Source organism: Pelophylax lessonae, assembly GCF_965119305.1.
Source record: "Pelophylax lessonae genome assembly, chromosome: 6".
Taxonomy (NCBI): domain Eukaryota; kingdom Metazoa; phylum Chordata; class Amphibia; order Anura; family Ranidae; genus Pelophylax; species Pelophylax lessonae.
Genome location: NC_138773.1, coordinates 59,761,329 through 59,781,507, shown reverse-complemented (window position 1 = coordinate 59,781,507; position 20,179 = coordinate 59,761,329). Strand labels below are relative to the sequence as shown.

Sequence of the window (20,179 nt, the reverse complement as noted above, 5' to 3'; positions counted from 1 at the left end):
AGCCTCATTAATCTCCTTCACAGCAGCACGAAGACTGAAAAAGGGCAGGGCAACTATAGAAGGCAATAGGGTTCTAACAATACATAGGAAGAGAGAAAAGGGTGACAGATGGGTGAATTGCTGCTGTTCCTTGACTGTCCAATCACAGGCTGGGGGCAAAGCAATTACTTTTTTTTTTTCTTTCTTAGCTAGAGCAGAGGAAAATTTTGGTCCAGTGGCTGACTGTGTTGTGTAAATCTTAAGACTGAATGATAGAAATACAAATCATTCGGCAAATAAACATCTCCCACATATGTATTTCAAAATCCACTGTGCCAAACCACATGGAACTCTGGTACCATGCAATTTGGTGCCCGCAGATGAGCTGCATTTGCATTCTGCTTTGGGGTGCCATTAACAATACATTGGCACTTGCATGCAGATCGCAAGGGAAGCGTGTTTACTTGCGGTGTGGGAAACGTGCACGGTACGCGTTGGTGTGAAACAGCCCTCAAAGAGTCCCTTGAAGATATTAAAAAAGAACAGTTATTTGGTTAAATTTTCCAGCAGTTACAGTAAACAGAAATATACGTTTTGGGTGCACTGACCCTTTAACCTTGTAAAGAGCTAGTACTGGCTTAGTTTAAGTGCATATAAGGCAGTTGTCTCAAAACATGCCTACACTGGCAGATATTCATATGATCACTTCATGGTCGTGAGAAGGAGAGCAAATAAAACTAACCAACTAACAAGTGGTTTTGAGCCAATGACTGTGAATCTACAAGACTGAAATGCCAAGACGTTGGACTTTTTTTGCATCATTACCCAAGTCAATATTCATCAGCCATCTCTTGAAGGCCATGCTTCAGTCTGTCAGCTAACTTACCACATCAAATTGGGAATAAATCTCTTGCACTTGTTTCAGAGTAGTGTACTGGAAGAAGTCACCTAGCAGGCTGTTTGTCCATTCAACTGTGGTGGTGTAAGTACGTGTACAACCTGAAAGTCAAAGAATGTCAAAGGTTTACAGCCTTTTAGCTAATGGAAAAAAGATCTGAGATTCACCTATGATAGTCATTCTACGCCAACACGTTAAGCTGGAAATTAAAGTTGTTCTAAAGGCAGAAAGCTTTTTACCTTAATGCATTCTCTGCATTAAGTTAAAAAGCCTTCAGTGTGTTGCCCCCCCCCAGCCCCCCAGCCCCCCCCCCCACCTTCCAATACTTTTACCCGCTAAGCTCAATCTTGATTCAGCGATGTGCCCCAGAGCAGAGGCTCTCTCCACTCTCTCCTTCCTCATCGGCTCAGAGATAGCAGCGGAAGCCATTAGCCCCGGCTGCTGTCAATAACAGCCAGTGAGTAGAGAGTTAGACAATGGACACATAGAGCGGGTTCGGTAGTGAGCATGCATGAGTGCATGCTCAGCGCCTTCAATAAGTGACAGTACCCCGCACCTTCATCTCAACACCCGCATTTAATACCTCTTTTTCCTTTAGTCACCCAGTATTTACTACCTCCTAAATAACTTTTACTACCCTCCAAGTCCCTTGGCGCCTACTCAATATCTCTTATATCCTTTATGAGTGCCTGTATCTAACAACTCTACTGTCCATATAATCCAATCCTTTTACACCACTGTAACATCTGAAGCTCCTGGAATTACTAAACATTTATACTTTACATCCAGCAATCTCCAATAATTACTCCATCTAACCCACCATCACCTTACCCCACATCACCTTCCCCTCTGCCCCACTGTCCTACCTCAACAAAGACTAGATTGATGAACACATAGGGCAACGTGAATATAAAATTCGATGCACTTTTCCTTTTTCATTTATTCAGATCACAGTTTCTCATCCAGGGTTCCATGGAACCCTAGGGTCCCTCAAGAGGTTGCTAGGGGTTCCTTGAGCAATATCTTCCTTTTCAGATAACTTTCCACTGACGTCTTTTTGTCTATTTGTAAGGGGGTAATTTTCCCAATGACAACAAGTGTAAGGTTCTTCCTAGTAACTATCACACTAATGTATCATGAGTTGTATATATAGTTAATTTTAGCAGGGGTTTCCTGAGACTGGAAAGTTATTTCAAGGATTACTCTGTGTTGAAAAGGTTGAGAAAGGCTGGTAAGAGCCCATGGGGAAAGAGCCTGGCTAACCCCTGTCATAAGAACTCTGTTCCTATGCCACCCTTGGCAAGAATGTAATTGTGATCCATACTGTGCATAGAAACCTATGTTAAATGGGGAGATATTGAGTTTTTCTAAATCATGTTTAGCATTAGATTTGTCTGGGTCTGTGATGAGATCATCATCTCACAAATCACCACAGCACTGTTTCATCTTAAAGCGGTTGTAAACCCAAAATGTAAAAAAAAAAAAAAAACCTGCAAGACAAAGGCATAATGAGCTAGTATGCATCACATACTAGCCCATTATGTATTACTTACCTTAGAACGAAGCCCCGACACGGACCCCCGGACATCGCTGCGGGCGCCGCCATGATCCCTCGCCGTCTCTACCGGGTTCGGCGGCTCCGGCGCTGTGATTGGCCAGAGCCGTGATGACGTCACTCCCGCGCATGCGCACGGGAGTGATTTTCCGGCAAGCTCCCGGCAAGCAAAACTGAAGGTCCCCCGGACCTTCAGAGCGCATGCGCCGCTCGCGTGAGCGGCTGCATGCACTGCAAATATCTCCTAAACCCTGCCGGTTTGGGAGATATTAATTGTACCTACAGGTAAGCCTTATTATAGGCTTACCTGTAGGTAAAAGTGTAAAAAAGCATGATACTACCGCTTTAATTTCAAAGATGTGAACACACAAATAATGGTACATGCAGTGATTAGGCAATATGGCCATATTTACCGTTGAGGGATGAATCCTTCAGAAGGCTGAGAATCCAGCTGATAATTTCTGCTCTGGTTGAATCAGTCATTTTACCAAAACCTTTGTTTAACTCGGTCACACTGCAAAATAATTTAGAATATGGCAATTTCATTAAAAAGTTGACTTCAGCCAACACTTAGTAGATTACCTAGTAATGTTACAGTACCAGGAGATTTCCTAGTTATAATTTAATCTAACTTCTCTACAATAATCTATAAATAGTCTATAAATTGAAAAAGGAGGCTCAGGCATGCTGTAAGGAATAGGTCAGGGAAGAGAATTTTGCTTTACGAGAGTAGCAGCAAACAGTACATTCCAATTGCTTTTCTTTTATGGGATGTCCAACAGATCAACCTTACCCCTGTAGAAAGCACTTACATGACAGAAAGTGTGTCACAATCCCGGATAACGAATATCGACAGAGTCTCCCTTGTAAAGAATTGAATCAGGATATAGATCCTAAACCTAAACAGTAGTTCTATTTGTGTTCTGTTGTATGTTGTCACTTGAGTCCTAATTATGTTGAAATAACTTTGGAGTATCTGCTGTCCGATAGTGATGTTAATTTGGATGTTTCTCTGGAAAAAAAAAGAGATTGGCAATTAACATACTATGGAAGATACTAATCTTATCAACCCAGCCCCAAAAGCAACTCTCCCGCCCAATTGGTGCACGATCCTGTTCGTCGTTCATTGAGCATTACCTCTGTCTGCACCTGGCTTACATATGATTCTTTTAGCGTTAAACTTTATTTAATTTTAATTTCACATTACAGGTAGTCCCCGAGTTACAAACATCCAACTTACAAACGACTCCTATTTACAAACAGAGGGAGACAACAGGAAGTGAGGAGAAATCTACACGTAGGAAGGGAAATTCACTCCTGGAAGAGTTCTCATGGGAAAAAGGTGTCTCCACTTAAGCTTTATCACCAATCCTTGTTTCCACAACAACCCCAAATTTTCAAAATCCAGTTGTCATGGGGACAGAAAGTGAGGAGAAATCTTCTGAACAGGGGTACAGACAGCAAAACAAATGTTACAGGGGTGGAAACCCTTCCCTATGCTATCCAAAAAATGTAAAAATTATTCTTTTGGCTGGAGCTACACTAAAAAAATTTACCTGTTTCGACTTACAAACAAATTCGACTTAAGAACAAACCTACAGTCCCTATCTTGTTTGTAACCCGAGGACCGCCTGTATATGCTTTATTTCATAATATGTTTTGATTGCAACCTGATTGTAATACTTGGATGTTGATTTACTAATGGCAAATAGACTGTGCACTTCACCAGTGCAGTAACACTCATTTTCCCCAGAGTTTAGTGAATGTGGTGAAGCTCTGTAGAACTCCATCATCCAATCATGTACAAGCAAAAATGCTGTTTTTTCTTGCAAATGATTGGGTATTCTTTACAAAGTAACATTTACCATGCTCTTGGGAAAATGAGTGCAACTGTACTTCCGAAGTGCACAGTCTATTTGCCTTTAGTAAATCAACGGTATGGTGTCATGTTTTCAATGCAGGGGTTTTATTCATTTTTGTTTTGTATGTAACGCTTTATGTTTACTTTATAATATTACATTTATATTATATATATTATATATAACATTTTTCCGTACCTTTTTTTGAGCGTTTTTTGCTGTGTTTTTGGAGTTAAGTCATTTAATTGAATGGGCTGCCCTCTACTCCAAAAACGTGCCAAAGTAACTCCTGTACCCTTTTTTGGATCCGACTTTGGAGCATCTTTGGACAGTGCTATTTAGTGTGTTTTTTTGTGTGACAAAACACCCATTTTGTGTCATGGCACCCAAACCTGCATTGAGAATTTTGCCTCAATTTTAGCAAAATCTGGAACTGTTGGCAGAATTGCATGATTTTGCCTTCAATTCCAATACTCTGGGTGTGAACGAGGTCTCAGTTTATGTTGTGAGGCTGCTGGTTTTACCTTTTATGTCATAGGGGATTCACATATATGATCCCCTTTTACAAGCAGCTTAAAAAGTGTTCAACCAGCGCAGACATAATTTTATATGACTGATGAGGTCTGCACAATACAGCTTTCACAAAACTGGTAGGTTATAGCCAGACACAGCACCAGCCCGAGATTAAAAAGTAGGCCACCAGTAGGCTATATATGACTGATTAGTTCTTGTTTCTCCATAGCTAGATATACGTAAATTGCAGCTCACATTACGATTTTAGGTAAAAAGGCAAAATATAAGTCTTAAGGTCTAAAATAATCATACGGGTTTCCAAAACCCTGCAACTACCATAAAAACAGGATAAGAAAAACACTCAAGCACTGGCCTTTATGTTTACAAAGTTAAAATAACTATATGGTAGACACATATAGATGGTTCTGTATTTGGAGATAGATTCTATGGAGCAGCTTATCCAGCTTTTTTTAAAGGTTTTTCCATCTTCTTAGCAGATTCTACCCAGTGTGGCTTGGCAAGTAAATAGTATAAACAAAATACCTACCGTGTATCCAGTCTCAGTGAAGCGGGCCATAACAGCATCTACAGTCTCAATTGTTTGGGTCTGGAGGTAAGTAAATACTTGATTGACTTGCACGTCACTCTCATAAACATTCTCCTGCACAAGCATGTCTCCAAACTGGGTATTGGTCAGTATCTGAAAGACTCCCGACTGGAACTAAAGCAATAGGGTGTAAAAGAAAAGCATTAGGTAAATATGCTTAAACCTTTGCCATTAAGCCCTCCTAAAAATATCCTTTCCATTAAAGATAACCTTATAGATCATGTTTAAATGCTCATGGTAGTAGCACACATGCTCTCTCCCAAGGCAAGTTTTCTCTCTCTTAGTGCAAATCTACCTCTTCAGACTGACTTAAAACATGTTCTCTATGCGGGTATTTTATCTTAGCAGTTATTCAGCATGGATGCTGGCTGTACTTCTTGATACTGTGTGGCTCTGATACCTTTTAATGACTATTAGCAGAGGTCAAATACATACCACGTTGAAGTTTGTGAAATAAGTTGTCAATTCTTCATAGGTGACGTTCACAGAGTAGTTTCCAAAATAGTTTTCAATATAACTGACAGTGCTGGTTTCTTTTGTTGTGCATCTTTCAGCTAGAGGCAAAAAAATGACACTTAGAGAAATATGCAGTAAGGGATAAACAACGGCTCTGATACATGGGAAATATGGATACGCATGCCCGCTACTCATCTAACTAACAGTTTGCTCCCTCTATTTTTACTACCACCTACTCCATCAGGGTTTATGTCTACCATAAGGCAAAGGTCTCCGGTAGCGCACTTTAGGGGCAGCTTGAGATGGGGCCTTTATGTTTCCTGTTGGTAGCCTGCTATCATCTGCTCATGCATTTACAAGTTAGGAGTGAAGTTGTGTTTAATTTGCATCTCCACATTCCTATCTCAGTTTATGCAAGTGGAGATCCAGGAGTGGAAGATCATAATAATGAAACTAGCAGATGGTAACTGAAGCTATGAGGGAGAATAAAGCTGAACTCCAGAAAAAATAAATATTGTCTAAATAGAAGAGGCATGCTTACCTGAATCTTAGTGTGCTTTGTGTACATCTTTCAGATATGTGCAGCAATACAGTGTGAGACGTTGCTACAACTAAGCCAGACCAAACAGGCATTAGTAGTACTCTGGCTATATCTATGGTAAAATGTTCCATCTTGTGCCATAGGGTATTTTGGCTATAATGGTAATAGCAACCTGCTTTTGATCTTATTCTTAGGCAGTACTTTACAAAGTTTAAAATTGTTGAGAGGTTTAATTTAGTTTCAGGATTAGAGAATCTTTGGATTAAACGTATTTCTGTGGACTCATATCCTACACAGATACTGGTCTGAATCAGAGTTCACAAACAATGTGAACCCTATTCATAAGACTAGATTTCCAGCACTGGAGCCTGTAAGCACACAGGTTTTGGTACCTAAAAGCCACCTCTTTCCATTTAATGCCTAGAGGCACAGGCCTACTGTGCCTAATGGTAAAATTGACAACTCATATTGAATACAATAGTACAATAGTGTGCCCGTATGGCTCATCTCCATTAACCACTTTGCCACTGAGTACCGTAGTACTCCTGCTGCAAAGTGGCTCGTTATCGTCTGACGACGTAGACCTATGTCGTCAGACACTCCCCCTTGTGGGCGGCGCTCGCGCGCCGCCGGAGGCTCGCTCCCGCTGTGTTCAGTCACAGCGGGAGTCGGGCCAGGGGAGGAGCAGCGGCGATCGCCGCTGCTCTGCCCCGATCGTCGGGGATCTAGTGTGGAGATCCGCCCGCCTGTGTAAACACAAGCGGGCGGATCTCCCAAGTGACAGGGAGTGACAGATCGGAGTGTTCAGCATAGCTGAACACTCCAATCTGTCCCTGGCTCACTCAGTCACCTCCCCCCCCACACATCAGTAAGCACCAGGCATACATTAACCCCTCCCTCTCCAATAAAATTAACCCCTTCCCTGCCAGTGTCATTTTTACAGTAACAGTGCATATATATAGCACTGATTACTGCAGTAATGTCACTGGTACCCCCAAAAGTGTCAAAAATGTCAGTCAAGGGTCCGATCCGTCCGCCGCAATGTCGCAGTCCCGCAAAAAAATCGCAGATCGCCGCCATTACGCGTTAAAAAAAAAAACACCAAAAATGACAGAAATCTTTCCCTTAGTTAGTAAACGCAATAACTTTTTTGCGCAAACCAATCAAAATACGCTTATTGTGAATTTTTTTACCAAACATAGGTAGCAGAAAACAAATTGGCCAAAAATTAAAAAAAATTTTGATTTTTACATTTTTTTGGGGGGAATTTCATATAAAAAAAATGTGAAAAATATTGTTGTTTTTTCAAAATTTACGCTCTGTTTTTGTTTATAGCGCAAAAAGTAAAAATTGCACAGGTGATCAAATACCACCAAAAGAAAGCTCTGTTTGTGGGGAAAAAAAGGACGTAAATTTCGTTTGGGTATGGCGTCGCACGACTGCGCAATTGTCAGTTAAATTCACACAGCGCCGAATCGCAAAAAGTGGCCCAGACGTAAGACAGCAAAATGCTCTAGTGGTAAAGTGGTTAAAAATAACTATTTTCAACAGCAATTACCTTCTGGCCTGTTCTGCTGGTCATTTCTCAGGTACTTCTCAATATAGTTAAGGACGTCCACCTTGTTTGTATCAAGTGTGTCAGTGTAGACATAGCTAATGGCTTGTACGCTGTAAGAGAGAAGCTGCAGTTGTTAAATCTTATTGACCAATAAACATAATGGGGAAGACTTACTAAAACTGGTGCAAACAGAGTCTGGTGCAGCTGTGCATAGCAACCAATCAGATTCTAACTACAGCTTGTTCAATTAGGTTTTGACAATAAAATGTGAACGCTGATTGGTTACTATGCCCAGTTACACCAGATTCTGTGTGCACCAGTTTTAGTAAAATCTCCTCCAGTGATTCTTAGTATTAAATACATTTATTACAACCAAAGTATTTTTTTTTTTTACTGATTGCCCTGTGGCCTCTGGAGATCTCTATGAGTGACTCTATGAGTCACAATTTCTGGATTTTAATCATTTTTCTTTTAGTGGTTCAATGTGAAAAAAATTAACACTTACAAAGATGTCTGGAATTCACATCCTACGTCCACAGTGATTTCACTTAGAACTTCAGAGTCAATTACAGGCAAGACAGGGTACAATCTTTTCTCAAACCAGAGAGTGGTCTCATTTGAAGTAAACTCTACAAAACTTGTGGACAGTTCAGAAACGGTTTCAGACAACATATAACTCTTCACCTGGTAGGTGAAGGTTTCAACCTAAAAAGAAAAAAAAAGACAAGGACACAGTTTATTAATTGTCTGAGCAGTACAGTATGACATAAACCAGTTTGGGGTCTCACTTATGGGGTTTGCTGTGTGGTATGAAATGTGGACAACGCATGAAACACTTGCAGAGATTGATTAAAGTTTAACCACTTAAATAAAATCAAGGCTAACATTTTTGCCATTGTGGCGCCTTAAAGAATTAAATGAGAGCAACCAATGCTGACCTTCTTTTCAAAATTCTAGTTCCCTGGCTGTCAAGTAGGTCCACTAGATTTAATAATGCCTAAGTTAGAGACATGGAACAAGCTTGAAACTCCTTTAAAAGTAAACTTTTTGAGGAAAAACCCTAGAGGCTGCCATTGCTGACTTGTCCATTTAAAAATGTTGATTTTCTGGCTGTTATACTGGCCTTCTCGATTTAGCGATTTATGCAGATAAGGCCTTTTCTTGGACTTTGCTGATCTGCTGTTCCATGTTAATGACCCCAAAAAAACAGAAGCCAGTGGCTTGGCACAACTTTTAGACAGCTTGCATTTTTAGAAGGGGGCCAGCAATGGCAGCCTCCATATTTTTTTTTTTTTTGCAGGTCTACAGTAAGCTACTATTGGTTCATTTGGGCATGTGTGTCCCACTAACTCCACTAGGTAGCAGCACAGTAAAACTGAACTCTATGGGGAAAAATCTGACACCTGAATAGAAAGACAAAGGGTGATTGGTCCTGGAAGTGATAACAAACTCCACAGGAGTACATACCATGTTGTCCTATTCCCAAGCCAAAGAAACGCGGCCAAACAATTATTAGATTAGTTGCAATTGAAGCCTATTTTTTAAAGGCAAATGAGCATACCTACACTTTTGATGAAGCAGGGAACACCTTTTAAGACTTGAGAGTCTGCATAGCTAACCCCTTGAAATCTGGGTTATTTTTTGTTAATATTTGTCAATAAAGTTACAGAAATGTTTAAGTGCTAATTATATTTGAAATGAAGGTTGAAGAACAGTAGGTGACATTTTCTAGTGCATACTAAGGCCCCTTTCACACTTGCCGCTCTGTTGGCGAACTCTGTTTTTCTCAGCGGGGGATCGATCCGCCGATCCCCCGCTGAGCAGGCAGATGGAAGCTCTGTCTCGGTTCTGTGTGTGGAGACAGAGCTGTCAGATAACCACTGTCCTCTATGGGGGAATCGGATGAGAACGGACCGCCTGTCTGATCTGATCCGCCAGACGGATGGAAAAAAGGGTTTCCAGCCACCAGGATTTGACAGACAGGATCGGATCGGATGTCAGCGGACATGTCTCCGCTGACATCCAATGCCCCATAGAGATGCATGGGGCATCCGTTCAGATCCACCTGAAAAACTGACGGGTGGATCTGAACGGTCCACAATTTTGAAAGGGGCCTAAGTGTCACACTTTCTCTGCAGGTATGAGTACAATAACACAAATTTGTAACTATTATGTTCAGCTATTATATTAGCTACTTTGTTTTTTCATTTTGAGTTTGTTAATCATTACTATTTAACTGATATAAAATGAACCCCCCTCTCTGCCTGAACCATTTTTAAAAGGTGGTACAGGCAGTGAAGATGTGCAGATTGAAAAATTATCAAAGACTAGAACACTTTGCTACACAGCTAAAGGTTCTTCTCATCAGCTGCTAAACATTTGTATTCACAGCTAAATTTGAAGAAGTGACCAATCATCAAAAAAATCATTATTGGCCTTTTAAACATTCTATTAATTACTTTAAACCATAACTGGATCAAAGTGCCCATTTTCCATCGTTTTACCACTGGGGCCATACGCACCACTCTGGGTGCTTCTGCAAAGCCACAAGTTTTTTGCTCCATCCACACCACTTCTACTACCCTGGAAACGGGACTAGCACAACTACAGATCTATGAAAAAAAAACCTTCATGGAGAAAGAAATATTCTCCACAAGCTGGTACCCTTGGTTGCATCACCACTCCAAAGGTTTTTTTTTTTTTTTTTTTTTTTACAAAGTCCCAGTTGAAAGTTCAACAAACCTTACTACACAATAAAGGGTTCTCTTGTATCCCCTCTATTTCTCTTCACTCTCTTCTCTAATTTGACTGCAATTATTAAAAATGTGCCTACTGCATACCCTTTGAGCTTTGTGCTGTTTATCAAATATGCATGTATGAGTTTGATACACTTTAATGAATCCACTGCAATGTGTTTCAAGAAACTTGCAAATCAGTTAAAGTCTGAAGAAGTTTTTTCTCTTCCCAGACAGGACCCTCTCACCCATTTGCAACAAGCATTGGATTACCCACTGTAAATCTCCCATTGTATTTATTCTTATTTGTTGTACATTTTAGCAAACAAAAGCACTTTTGTTGAGTTTGTGTCATAAACCATTGCATGTAATGCAATTTGCCCTGCTTTTCATTACTTTAAAATTCTTGTTTAACAAAGGCTCAAAAAGTGTTCATAAATGGTAATAGATTCAATAAAAAGGAAGTCAAGTAAGCGAAGCCACAAGAGGCAGAAAGCGGTACTGCAAGGCAAATAGACAAGCAGGGTACAATAGACCTCCTATGTCTAGAACTGCTAACTTATATGGTCAAAGCTTGATAGAACAAGCAATTGTCATATCCAAAACTATGCAAAATAAAATATGAACTGTACTTCTGGTAAATGCTTTTAGTCACATTTTTACAGACCGCCAAACATTATCAATGGCAGTCCTCCAAAAACTAATATAACCTTGGGCAACCCCTTTTGTGTTCTAAACCAGTTTTAGCCCTTTCACAGATCCTTTGACAATATTTGTAGGCAAAACCTTAGCAGTTACAGTATCTCATTAGCGGAATAAATCAATCTTCATTTTTTTTTACCATGGATACAATATTTAAAGTCTACAAATTTTTTATTTTATTTTATTTATTCAATATTTATTGAGTATAGTTTAAATTGATAAGGCCAAGAGTACTGTGCAAATTGTAGTAACCTATAGCAACCAGCTATCAGTTACTGAGTTGAATGACTGCTCAATGCAACTGTAGGAAAAAAATGTGATTGGTTGACACAGGTAAACAGTTGCATGCCATTGCTTTTTGCATTATACATCCAGTTAAACCTGTATGCCATATGCACACAGTTCAGCCATTTTTTTTATATGGTTCAGTTCATTATAGCGTGTTCCAAAGCAATGGGCATGATAATTAGGCCCATAAACAATGCAGGTTGAACATAAGGAAAAATAACCCCATATCCCCATATCCTACACTAACCTATTAAATATCAAATATTCTTCAAACTGGAACCTACAAAAAATGTTTAACTAAGAATACTTAGGTTATAGGTTTGTGTTAAGTGTTAAGCCAATGCTTAGAAGCAGAAAGTGGTGTTAGGCGGTTATTTGTTTTTTTAGTATGCCTTCAGTTTTGTTGTGTCAAATTTTAATCAAAATAATTTAGATGTTTTTATTTTTATTTTTTTAAACTGCACATAGTATGGGTGAGCAGTGAAACCCCAATGGAAACCATTTTGCAATATAGTTATGAGGTTATTTTAAATAAGTAGACCTTTTTAATAAGGTTAGATATTAAAGACAGGTGATATTAGTTATATTATTATTTCATGCACTGAGTTTTATAAATTAGACTAATTAGTCTTTTAATAAAAGTAATTTTTATGGCTTTTCATCTCTGATTAATGCCCTTTACAGTAAAAACATGAAGCAACTGCAAAGCTCACAAAAATTGCATAGACAGAAAATTCCTTAACATCAAGAGGGTGCAGGTTACTGAAATGTGTCAAACATCTGTTTTTTATATTCCTGTACTGGTACAAATGAAGTAATATGTATTTAAAATCGTAAAACTTAACTTTCTGATACATTTTTAAAGTCTAAACCGATTAACAAATTGGTGAAAAATGATGAAGCCACCAAAATATAGAAACTGTAATGAGCACCTTTTCAATCCCATTACAACCCCTTTTTAGGTATTTTACTACATGGAATAATTTAGCAATTCAATGTCCTGATTAGCTCTCTATAACTCTGAATGGCCAAATTATGTCTCCTGCAACACTCTTGCTGGAAGGAAAAGCCGAAATCTCCAAGTTGTTCTGCCACCCGAACAAACATTGTTAACCTGTAAAAACATCTGACAACTGATCTAAGACACAAAAAAGAGTACTAGAGGAGTAACAGAGAAACTCAAGGTCCCGTACAACATCTGGTGATTTCTTTTCACACCATATTTTACCTGATAAAGAGACCTCCTTCGTCTCCTTTTGGAAATCTGCACTTTTGTTCCTTTTACCTTTTTTCCATTTACCTATCAAAGTAAGTATTTGTTGTTTTCTTTTCTTTGTTAGCTACAGTTACAGATAGTTATCCCTAGGCAGCATTCTTAAAAAGGGAAGGGTTGAGACACAAACTACTACAGGGAAACCAATACCACTGAATATTCCAAGACATGAAGAAGGCTGAATGGCGGTTCAATCCACTGGTGCCCATCCAAATAAAAATGGGTTAAATTAGTCTTTAATCTCTTTTTGACAATTGATTCCAGAAGATCTAAAACTAAGAAAGATTGTGGCCCCCTGAGGACAAAGTTGAACATCGTTTTGTAAAGCTCATGGCATTCATCTTGATACAGTATATCTGCTAGTAGGCCTATACAATGTTTAGCAGTATATCAGTGCCCAGTGTGAGCTGTTACTTTTTTAAATAATCTTCAAAAAATTCTGGAAGCATCTACTTTTGCTCTGTGTAACCTCTCAGCGTTATTTCTGTACTGTTTGGAACTAACCAGAAAAAGGGTTGTTTAGTGAGACTACCATGGTCCTTACACACTAAATTGTATATATAACTGGCTTGAAAGAACATTCATATAACAGTAGGATTAACACACTACCTTTTCATACTCAGCAACGAAAGCATCCCAGAAATTGCCCAAGTTTTCCACGTTTTCCACATGAGTACCGTTGGTAAGTATGTTAAAGACCCTTTCTACAATTGTTACATTGGTGTGTGCCTCCGAGTCCAGCACGATAAACTGTCCAAGCTGGTCTGAAGCCAATATGTCGATGGAACCCGACTAAAAAAAAAGATATTGGAAGTTAGATACAATCAGATATTTAAAGTCATAGCTTTGTGGAAAATGTCAAAGATCTTGTTTGCTTGCTTGTGTAATGACAAAGTAAAGGCTATTATTACATTTAAGCTGTCTCTGACTCTTTTCACTTAATCAATAATTCTCAATTGGCAGCAGATTGACAGAAGATCAATTTCATATAAAATATAAACATAAAGAAGCATGTCCAGCATTCACTTAGTATATAGCTTGCTGACTCTTTCTCCATATTTATATCTGCTACAAATGATTGAAGTTCCATGCAAGTATAATAGTAAGCTGATACAGATAAAACACACAAGCATTGTAAGACATGTTTACTTAAATGAAGTGACTGCTTAAGCATGTGTCTTATGTGGCGTTAGATGCTGATCATAGGTCCACTTTGTTTTTCCATGTTTCCTTACCAAATCGTAATTAGGGTTGATTTCTTTGATTACAGTAACACTAACGTCTTGTTTAAATTCCTTGTAGTTGTCAGCCAGCCAATCTCCCACTTCACTTGTGCAGTCTACAAATCAAAGATGAGAAATTAAAAATTGACCACTGCCTTCCCTAGAAACTTCTAAATCAGCAGCAATTTTACAGCTTGAATATTGTTGTGTGGGCAATTTAGTTTTTTTTTTTTTTTCACCAATAGCAGCAAGTGTGACACCTTACTTTTACATGTTCATTTTTTAATCTGGCTTTAGATTCTTTTTTGCCCACAGATCATTAGGAAATGTAGCCTTCTAATTGGGCAGCATTTCCTATTGAAGTGACTGGTAACCCCCAGCCAACTATCTTTATGCTAGATGACCCGTCTCCCACTAGTTCTGCAGGGAGCACCCGTGTGACATAGGTTTTTGTTCTGGTCTGTTGGAAGACAAAGATTCCAAACCAGAAAAAGCCTGTGTGCTGATGCAATTCAGACTCCAAAGAAGAGTCTTTCCTTACAGCAGCAAGGAAGAAGAAAAGGGGTGGGTGGGGGGGGGGGACACTTGCTCAGAGATCGGTTTAATGGAATGTATAGCTTTGATTTTAGGCCTCATGCACACTGAGCATGAAAAACACCACTTTTAAGAGCATTTGACCTTGTTTTTGCCTCTAAACACCCTTCCATGTTAACTTATGTGTGCAAGGACACATAGGCGTTTACAGCCATAACAATGTATGAGCATTTAGAGGCAGAAACAAAAAATACTTACCCATTCAAGAGAAGGTTGTTTTGGCAGAAAAAAAAACATCAAATATGTCTAAATGCGTCTAAACGCGCCTAAACACATCTAAACACGCCTAAACGCTATGCGGGTTTAACACTTCAGTGTTCATTCATTTCAACAGCCAGAATAAATTAATACTCTGGCCAATGGAATGAATGAACGGCCAAATGCTTGACACACCTAAATGTACCTAAATGTATTTCTCCTGCCAGGAAATAAGGCATTCAGAAGAGCTGGGCAAACGCTCAGTGTGCATGGGGTTTTAACATCTCTTTTCTTTGCTTTCCATACACTAGTAGAACTTTGAGATTTTTCATTTTAAGAACGTTCTTTAAATTTTCTAAAATCAAACTAGATTTTGAAGTACTTTTAAAAGTCATTCATCAAGTCATCATATGTACTAAGAGTTTTCATCATAAAATGTTTGTACAAACCCTTCATTTGAGAATCTATTAGTGGATGGTCAGCTTTAGAAAAAACACCATGCTTTGCAACTTATGTCTTGGTGGCACTCTGTAATAACTGTTTCTTTTGTGAATAAAGATTTTTAAGTATACAGTTAGTCTGCAAAACTTTTATTTAAACTGGCAAGTACATGCAAATAAAAATGTTGATGACATATAGAGTTAGCAAGTAAATGCAAGTAAAATAAAAATGTTGATGACATATTGAAATATTCACAATTCTCCATCTTATAGATAACTTTTTAATAGCACTTACACCCAACCATCGTGATAGCACTTGAACCACTTGATGACCATTGACCACCACTTTTCATATCCTGTTGTAAAATGCCCCCAGATTTGGCAGCATCATTCAAGCAATAGAAAATAATTTTATCCATCCATTCTAATTCATAAAGACAAGAAGCAAAAACTTACGGTTTGACTCATTCCTGAGGAAATTTGAAATCCAGTTGGTGACTTCTGAGACTGAATTATCATTCATTTCACTGTACCCAGAGCCAAAACCACCCACACTAAAGGAGAATCAGAATCAGAAAACAATTATTATTTTATAGTAAAAATCATATATTGAAACACAGATGTAGCCCCCTCACAAAAAGGTATCACATAACTTGATGAAGCAAAAGAAAGATGTGTTTTCCTGTGTTTAACTTAAGGGAATCCTGTTCTCACCAAAATATTATTTTTTTCTCTTTTGGTTCTGAACCTAGGACTTCTTTTGGTTGCCAGAAGACTTCTCTAGAATAAAGTTCCACCATGGAATGCTTTTCTACATTCTCTCTAATACTGCTTTGTATATTTTTTGTATTATTTTTAGTATTATTTTAAAATAGAAGTATACCCTCATAATATATAAATGGCTGCAGAACCTAATACGTGCATCTGCACTTACAGTTTTCTCTTAGCTCCCCTGCAAAGTCCCACAAATGCCTGCTAAGGCTGCTAGGAACGTCTACCTAATGCAGCTTCCTGGGATGGTGTGCCAACAATATTGCACTGCTCCTCACTTCTGAGCAGAGTTGCCACCCTCATATAGGCTGTGTCTAATTGCACCACAGTGGCTTGAAAAAAATATTGCAGGGGGCATGAATTTCAACATTTTCACTGCTAATTCACAAGTCTGTAGCTTGCCAATTAGCACCCGGCCACACCTAGTCCTACGCACTGATTTCTGGATTGACAACTGTGCCTCTGTTACTGAAATCCTCCCACTGTTATCTGCAGTGTCTGGGAAGAGGAGCCTGTGAAACACAAATGAAGATGCATTTGGCTCAGTCAGGGAGGGTTTTTGTTTTTGAACATTTTTGTTTACTACAGTATATGAGGCTTGTTTACTTTTTTAATTTAATGCCAACCAGTGCTATCAATCTATATATGAGTGTAGTGACTCATAGCTCACACAAGGCTTTCACTCCCCGTGTTTAACTTAAGGGAATCCTGTTCTCACCAAAATATTATTTTTTTCTCTTTTGGTTCTGAACCTAGGACTTCTTTTGGTTGCCAGAAGACTTCTCTAGAATAAAGTTCCACCATGGAATGCTTTTCTACATTCTCTCTAATACTGCTTTGTATATTTTTTGTATTATTTTTAGTATTATTTTAAAATAGAAGTATACCCTCATAATATATAAATGGCTGCAGAACCTAATACGTGCATCTGCACTTACAGTTTTCTCTTAGCTCCCCTGCAAAGTCCCACAAATGCCTGCTAAGGCTGCTAGGAACGTCTACCTAATGCAGCTTCCTGGGATGGTGTGCCAACAATATTGCACTGCTCCTCACTTCTGAGCAGAGTTGCCACCCTCATATAGGCTGTGTCTAATTGCACCACAGTGGCTTGAAAAAAATATTGCAGGGGGCATGACTTTCAACATTTTCACTGCTAATTCACAAGTCTGTAGCTTGCCAATTAGCACCCGGCCACACCTAGTCCTACGTACTGATTTCTGGATTGACAACTGTGCCTCTGTTACTGAAATCCTCCCACTGTTATCTGCAGTGTCTGGGAAGAGGAGCCTGTGAAACACAAATGAAGATGCATTTGGCTCAGTCAGGGAGGGTTTTTGTTTTTGAACATTTTTGTTTACTACAGTATATGAGGCTTGTTTACTTTTTTAATTTAATGCCAACCAGTGCTATCAATCTATATATGAGTGTAGTGACTCATAGCTCACACAAGGCTTTCACTCCCCGTGGCTGAGCAGAGTGGTAGTGGAGTGAAAATGAAATAAGTACATGCATCTGTGGAGGTCTGCATTAAAGCCAACCTGTTACTTTGCCCTTCATAGTCAATGCAGAGGTTTACTATAAACCTTTCTTGACTCAAAGTGGAAACTCTGCAATCCCAACACCTAGTCATGAAACATCCCCCCTTCTGCCATTCATACTTACATTGTCTGCAGATTAGAGCAATCTTCAACCACATTGACAGACAGATCTGAAAGTTGTTCAGTGCTAATTGCTGAAACGAAGTAGCTCAGGGACTCAGTCAAGCTGTACCAGTCATTTGATTGGTAACGATTAAACTGTGTCTTCATTATTCCCCAGATGCCTTCCAGGAATAGGAACCGTACTTGGAAATTAAAAATTATCCTAATGTTAAGCTGTTGGGGGAAAGAGAACATTTCAGCCGGTAAACTTGAAGATGTTTGAAATGGTGTTACCTACACCAACTGCTTAACAATACTGAGTCATTTTTGATAGCACGCCATTTTCAGAGAATAATTCACTGCCCAAGTGTGAACAACCATACCTCATATTTCCATAAACCTTGATGAAAGGGCCAAAGTGTGGCCCCTAAAGCACATTTGCCCTTCTATCATATTAATGTTTGGAATAAAACATTACTTTGGACTCTGGCTACACAGTGATGAAAACAGGCAACTATAGCATTTAGCCGAAAAATAATGTATATATCATTTAGGAACCCCTAGAGGACTTCTATGGAAGCAAACTATTTTGTATAACTAGCACTTTCCTGATATGTTTCGGAAGGCAAAGGGAACCTTTTAATAGATTCTCTTTAGGGCCTCATGGCACATAGTTATGGCACTGAGTATACCTAAACAGCTCAAGATAATGGCACTGCTAACCTAATTTCACTATACAAAGAATAAGTTAACTGCTATACACCTAAAAAACACTCAAAAATGCTCATATTGAGCAGTCACATTAAAGTCTTTAGGAACAAAAATGGTAAATTCTGAAAACTAGCTCATATGTGCCTGATCAGCATGCTCAGATGTGAACAGGGGCTATTGGAAACAATGATTTGGCTTGTTGAGTGTTGGAGCTTTGAGCTTCAAGCTACAAAATGTTCATGCGTGAATAGAGCCTAAGCACACCTGTGCAAAGCGATTTTCATGTGTTTTCTTTTTTTTATTTGGACTTTTTTTCATCTGTATACAAGAATTTTTGAAGTTTATTACAAGCATTTTTCATGTGTATTAAACCTTCAGGTATTTTTTTTTTTTAGCCCATGGAAAGCACTAGGGGAAGGGGACCAATTTTTACAGGCTAAAAATGCCTGCAATATGCCTGTGAAAATGTTAAAATACAGTTGATTTGAATGTTTGCAAGCATATCTGTTGAAGTCTATGGAGCCAAAAACATCCAAATCTGTCTCAAAAGTACTGTAGGTTTTGGAGTGTCAGTCACCAAGCTATAGGCGTCCCAGTGCTTGTATGTGAACAGCCACCCCTAAAATACATGGGAATTAGGATGCTGAGAGTTCTGGAGCTTCAAGCTACAAAATGCTCAGGTGTGAATGGGTACTAATTTGAGCACTTTCTATAATAGGATGACAATGCTATGTCCCTGTCTCTGAATTGTTCTCCTACAATGTCACCTTGACGTATGGGCTTCTGACTGAGACTATTAGTAGGTGTTTCACAACATACATCAGGCAGACATGTTCCAACCTGTTTTTGTTTCAAATTAAGTTTGACGTTTTTTTTTTATAACTCCCCTCCTCTTTTTATTTCTTGGTAATAATTAACCAGCTGTTGCAATAATTTATCTTATAATATACAAATATTGTTTTAAGTGATTTTTTTTATTGTAATAACATATATTGTGTAAAATATTTTTTTTAGCAGTAAGGATGCAGGAGCTAAAAGGGTTAAATACAAAGGATGAAGATGGAAGTAGGCAATCGTGAGGCGTTCTATCATATTCAGAGTCCCCTACCTCCCCCTCCCCCCTGGGCTCCTCCCCTTTCCTTCTTTTTCTTCCTTCCCCCCTTTTTCTTTAAATAGCCCTCCTTCTCCTCATGGTCACACGATTGACAAGGCTCTATCGAGCGAAACGCGTCTGGTGACCGCCTAACAGACACTTGCGGTGTCTGTTACTGGCGGTGCTGTGAAGCCTAGCAGCTTTCCACTGTGGTCGGGCTGCCTCTGACACCATGGGCCATCCTGTGCACAGGCTCCTTGCAAGTCTGGAGCGGGTATCACGGCCGCCCGCTCCAGTCCATTTTCATCACCCCCAGGATTGTCAGCAACATCTCCATTCAGAGGCAAGTAGACTTTTCAGTGGTTAGCTTTGTTTCATGAGAGAAAGAGCTGAGATTCTAGTCACTTACCATCCCATAACCATTAAGGAATACGTTTTGGATGTCTCCTCTATTATCATTTTTCTGTATTTTATGTCTTTTGAATAAACTGTTTCTTGTTTTTATGCAAGCTGGTTTTGATTTTTTAAATGATTCTCAATGGTTT

At 39.0% G+C, this 20,179-nt stretch overlaps 1 protein-coding gene across 1 annotated transcript in view; it reads right to left on the bottom strand.

The window, feature by feature from the left end:
* The window catches only part of LOC309558589 (uncharacterized protein), an 84,241-nt gene that overhangs the window by 43,047 nt on the left and 21,015 nt on the right, over nt 1–20,179 (bottom strand). Inside the window, exons 16-26 of the mRNA XM_082261667.1 lie at nt 17,853–18,064; nt 15,876–15,973; nt 14,200–14,303; nt 13,574–13,756; nt 8,472–8,671; nt 7,967–8,076; nt 5,847–5,965; nt 5,352–5,525; nt 3,245–3,444; nt 2,846–2,946; nt 866–978 (exon numbers count right to left, since the gene is read on the bottom strand). Of these exons, the coding sequence (XP_082117793.1) occupies nt 866–978; nt 2,846–2,946; nt 3,245–3,444; nt 5,352–5,525; nt 5,847–5,965; nt 7,967–8,076; nt 8,472–8,671; nt 13,574–13,756; nt 14,200–14,303; nt 15,876–15,973; nt 17,853–18,064 (1,614 nt within the window). The remainder of the gene's footprint in view (nt 1–865; nt 979–2,845; nt 2,947–3,244; nt 3,445–5,351; nt 5,526–5,846; nt 5,966–7,966; nt 8,077–8,471; nt 8,672–13,573; nt 13,757–14,199; nt 14,304–15,875; nt 15,974–17,852; nt 18,065–20,179) is intronic.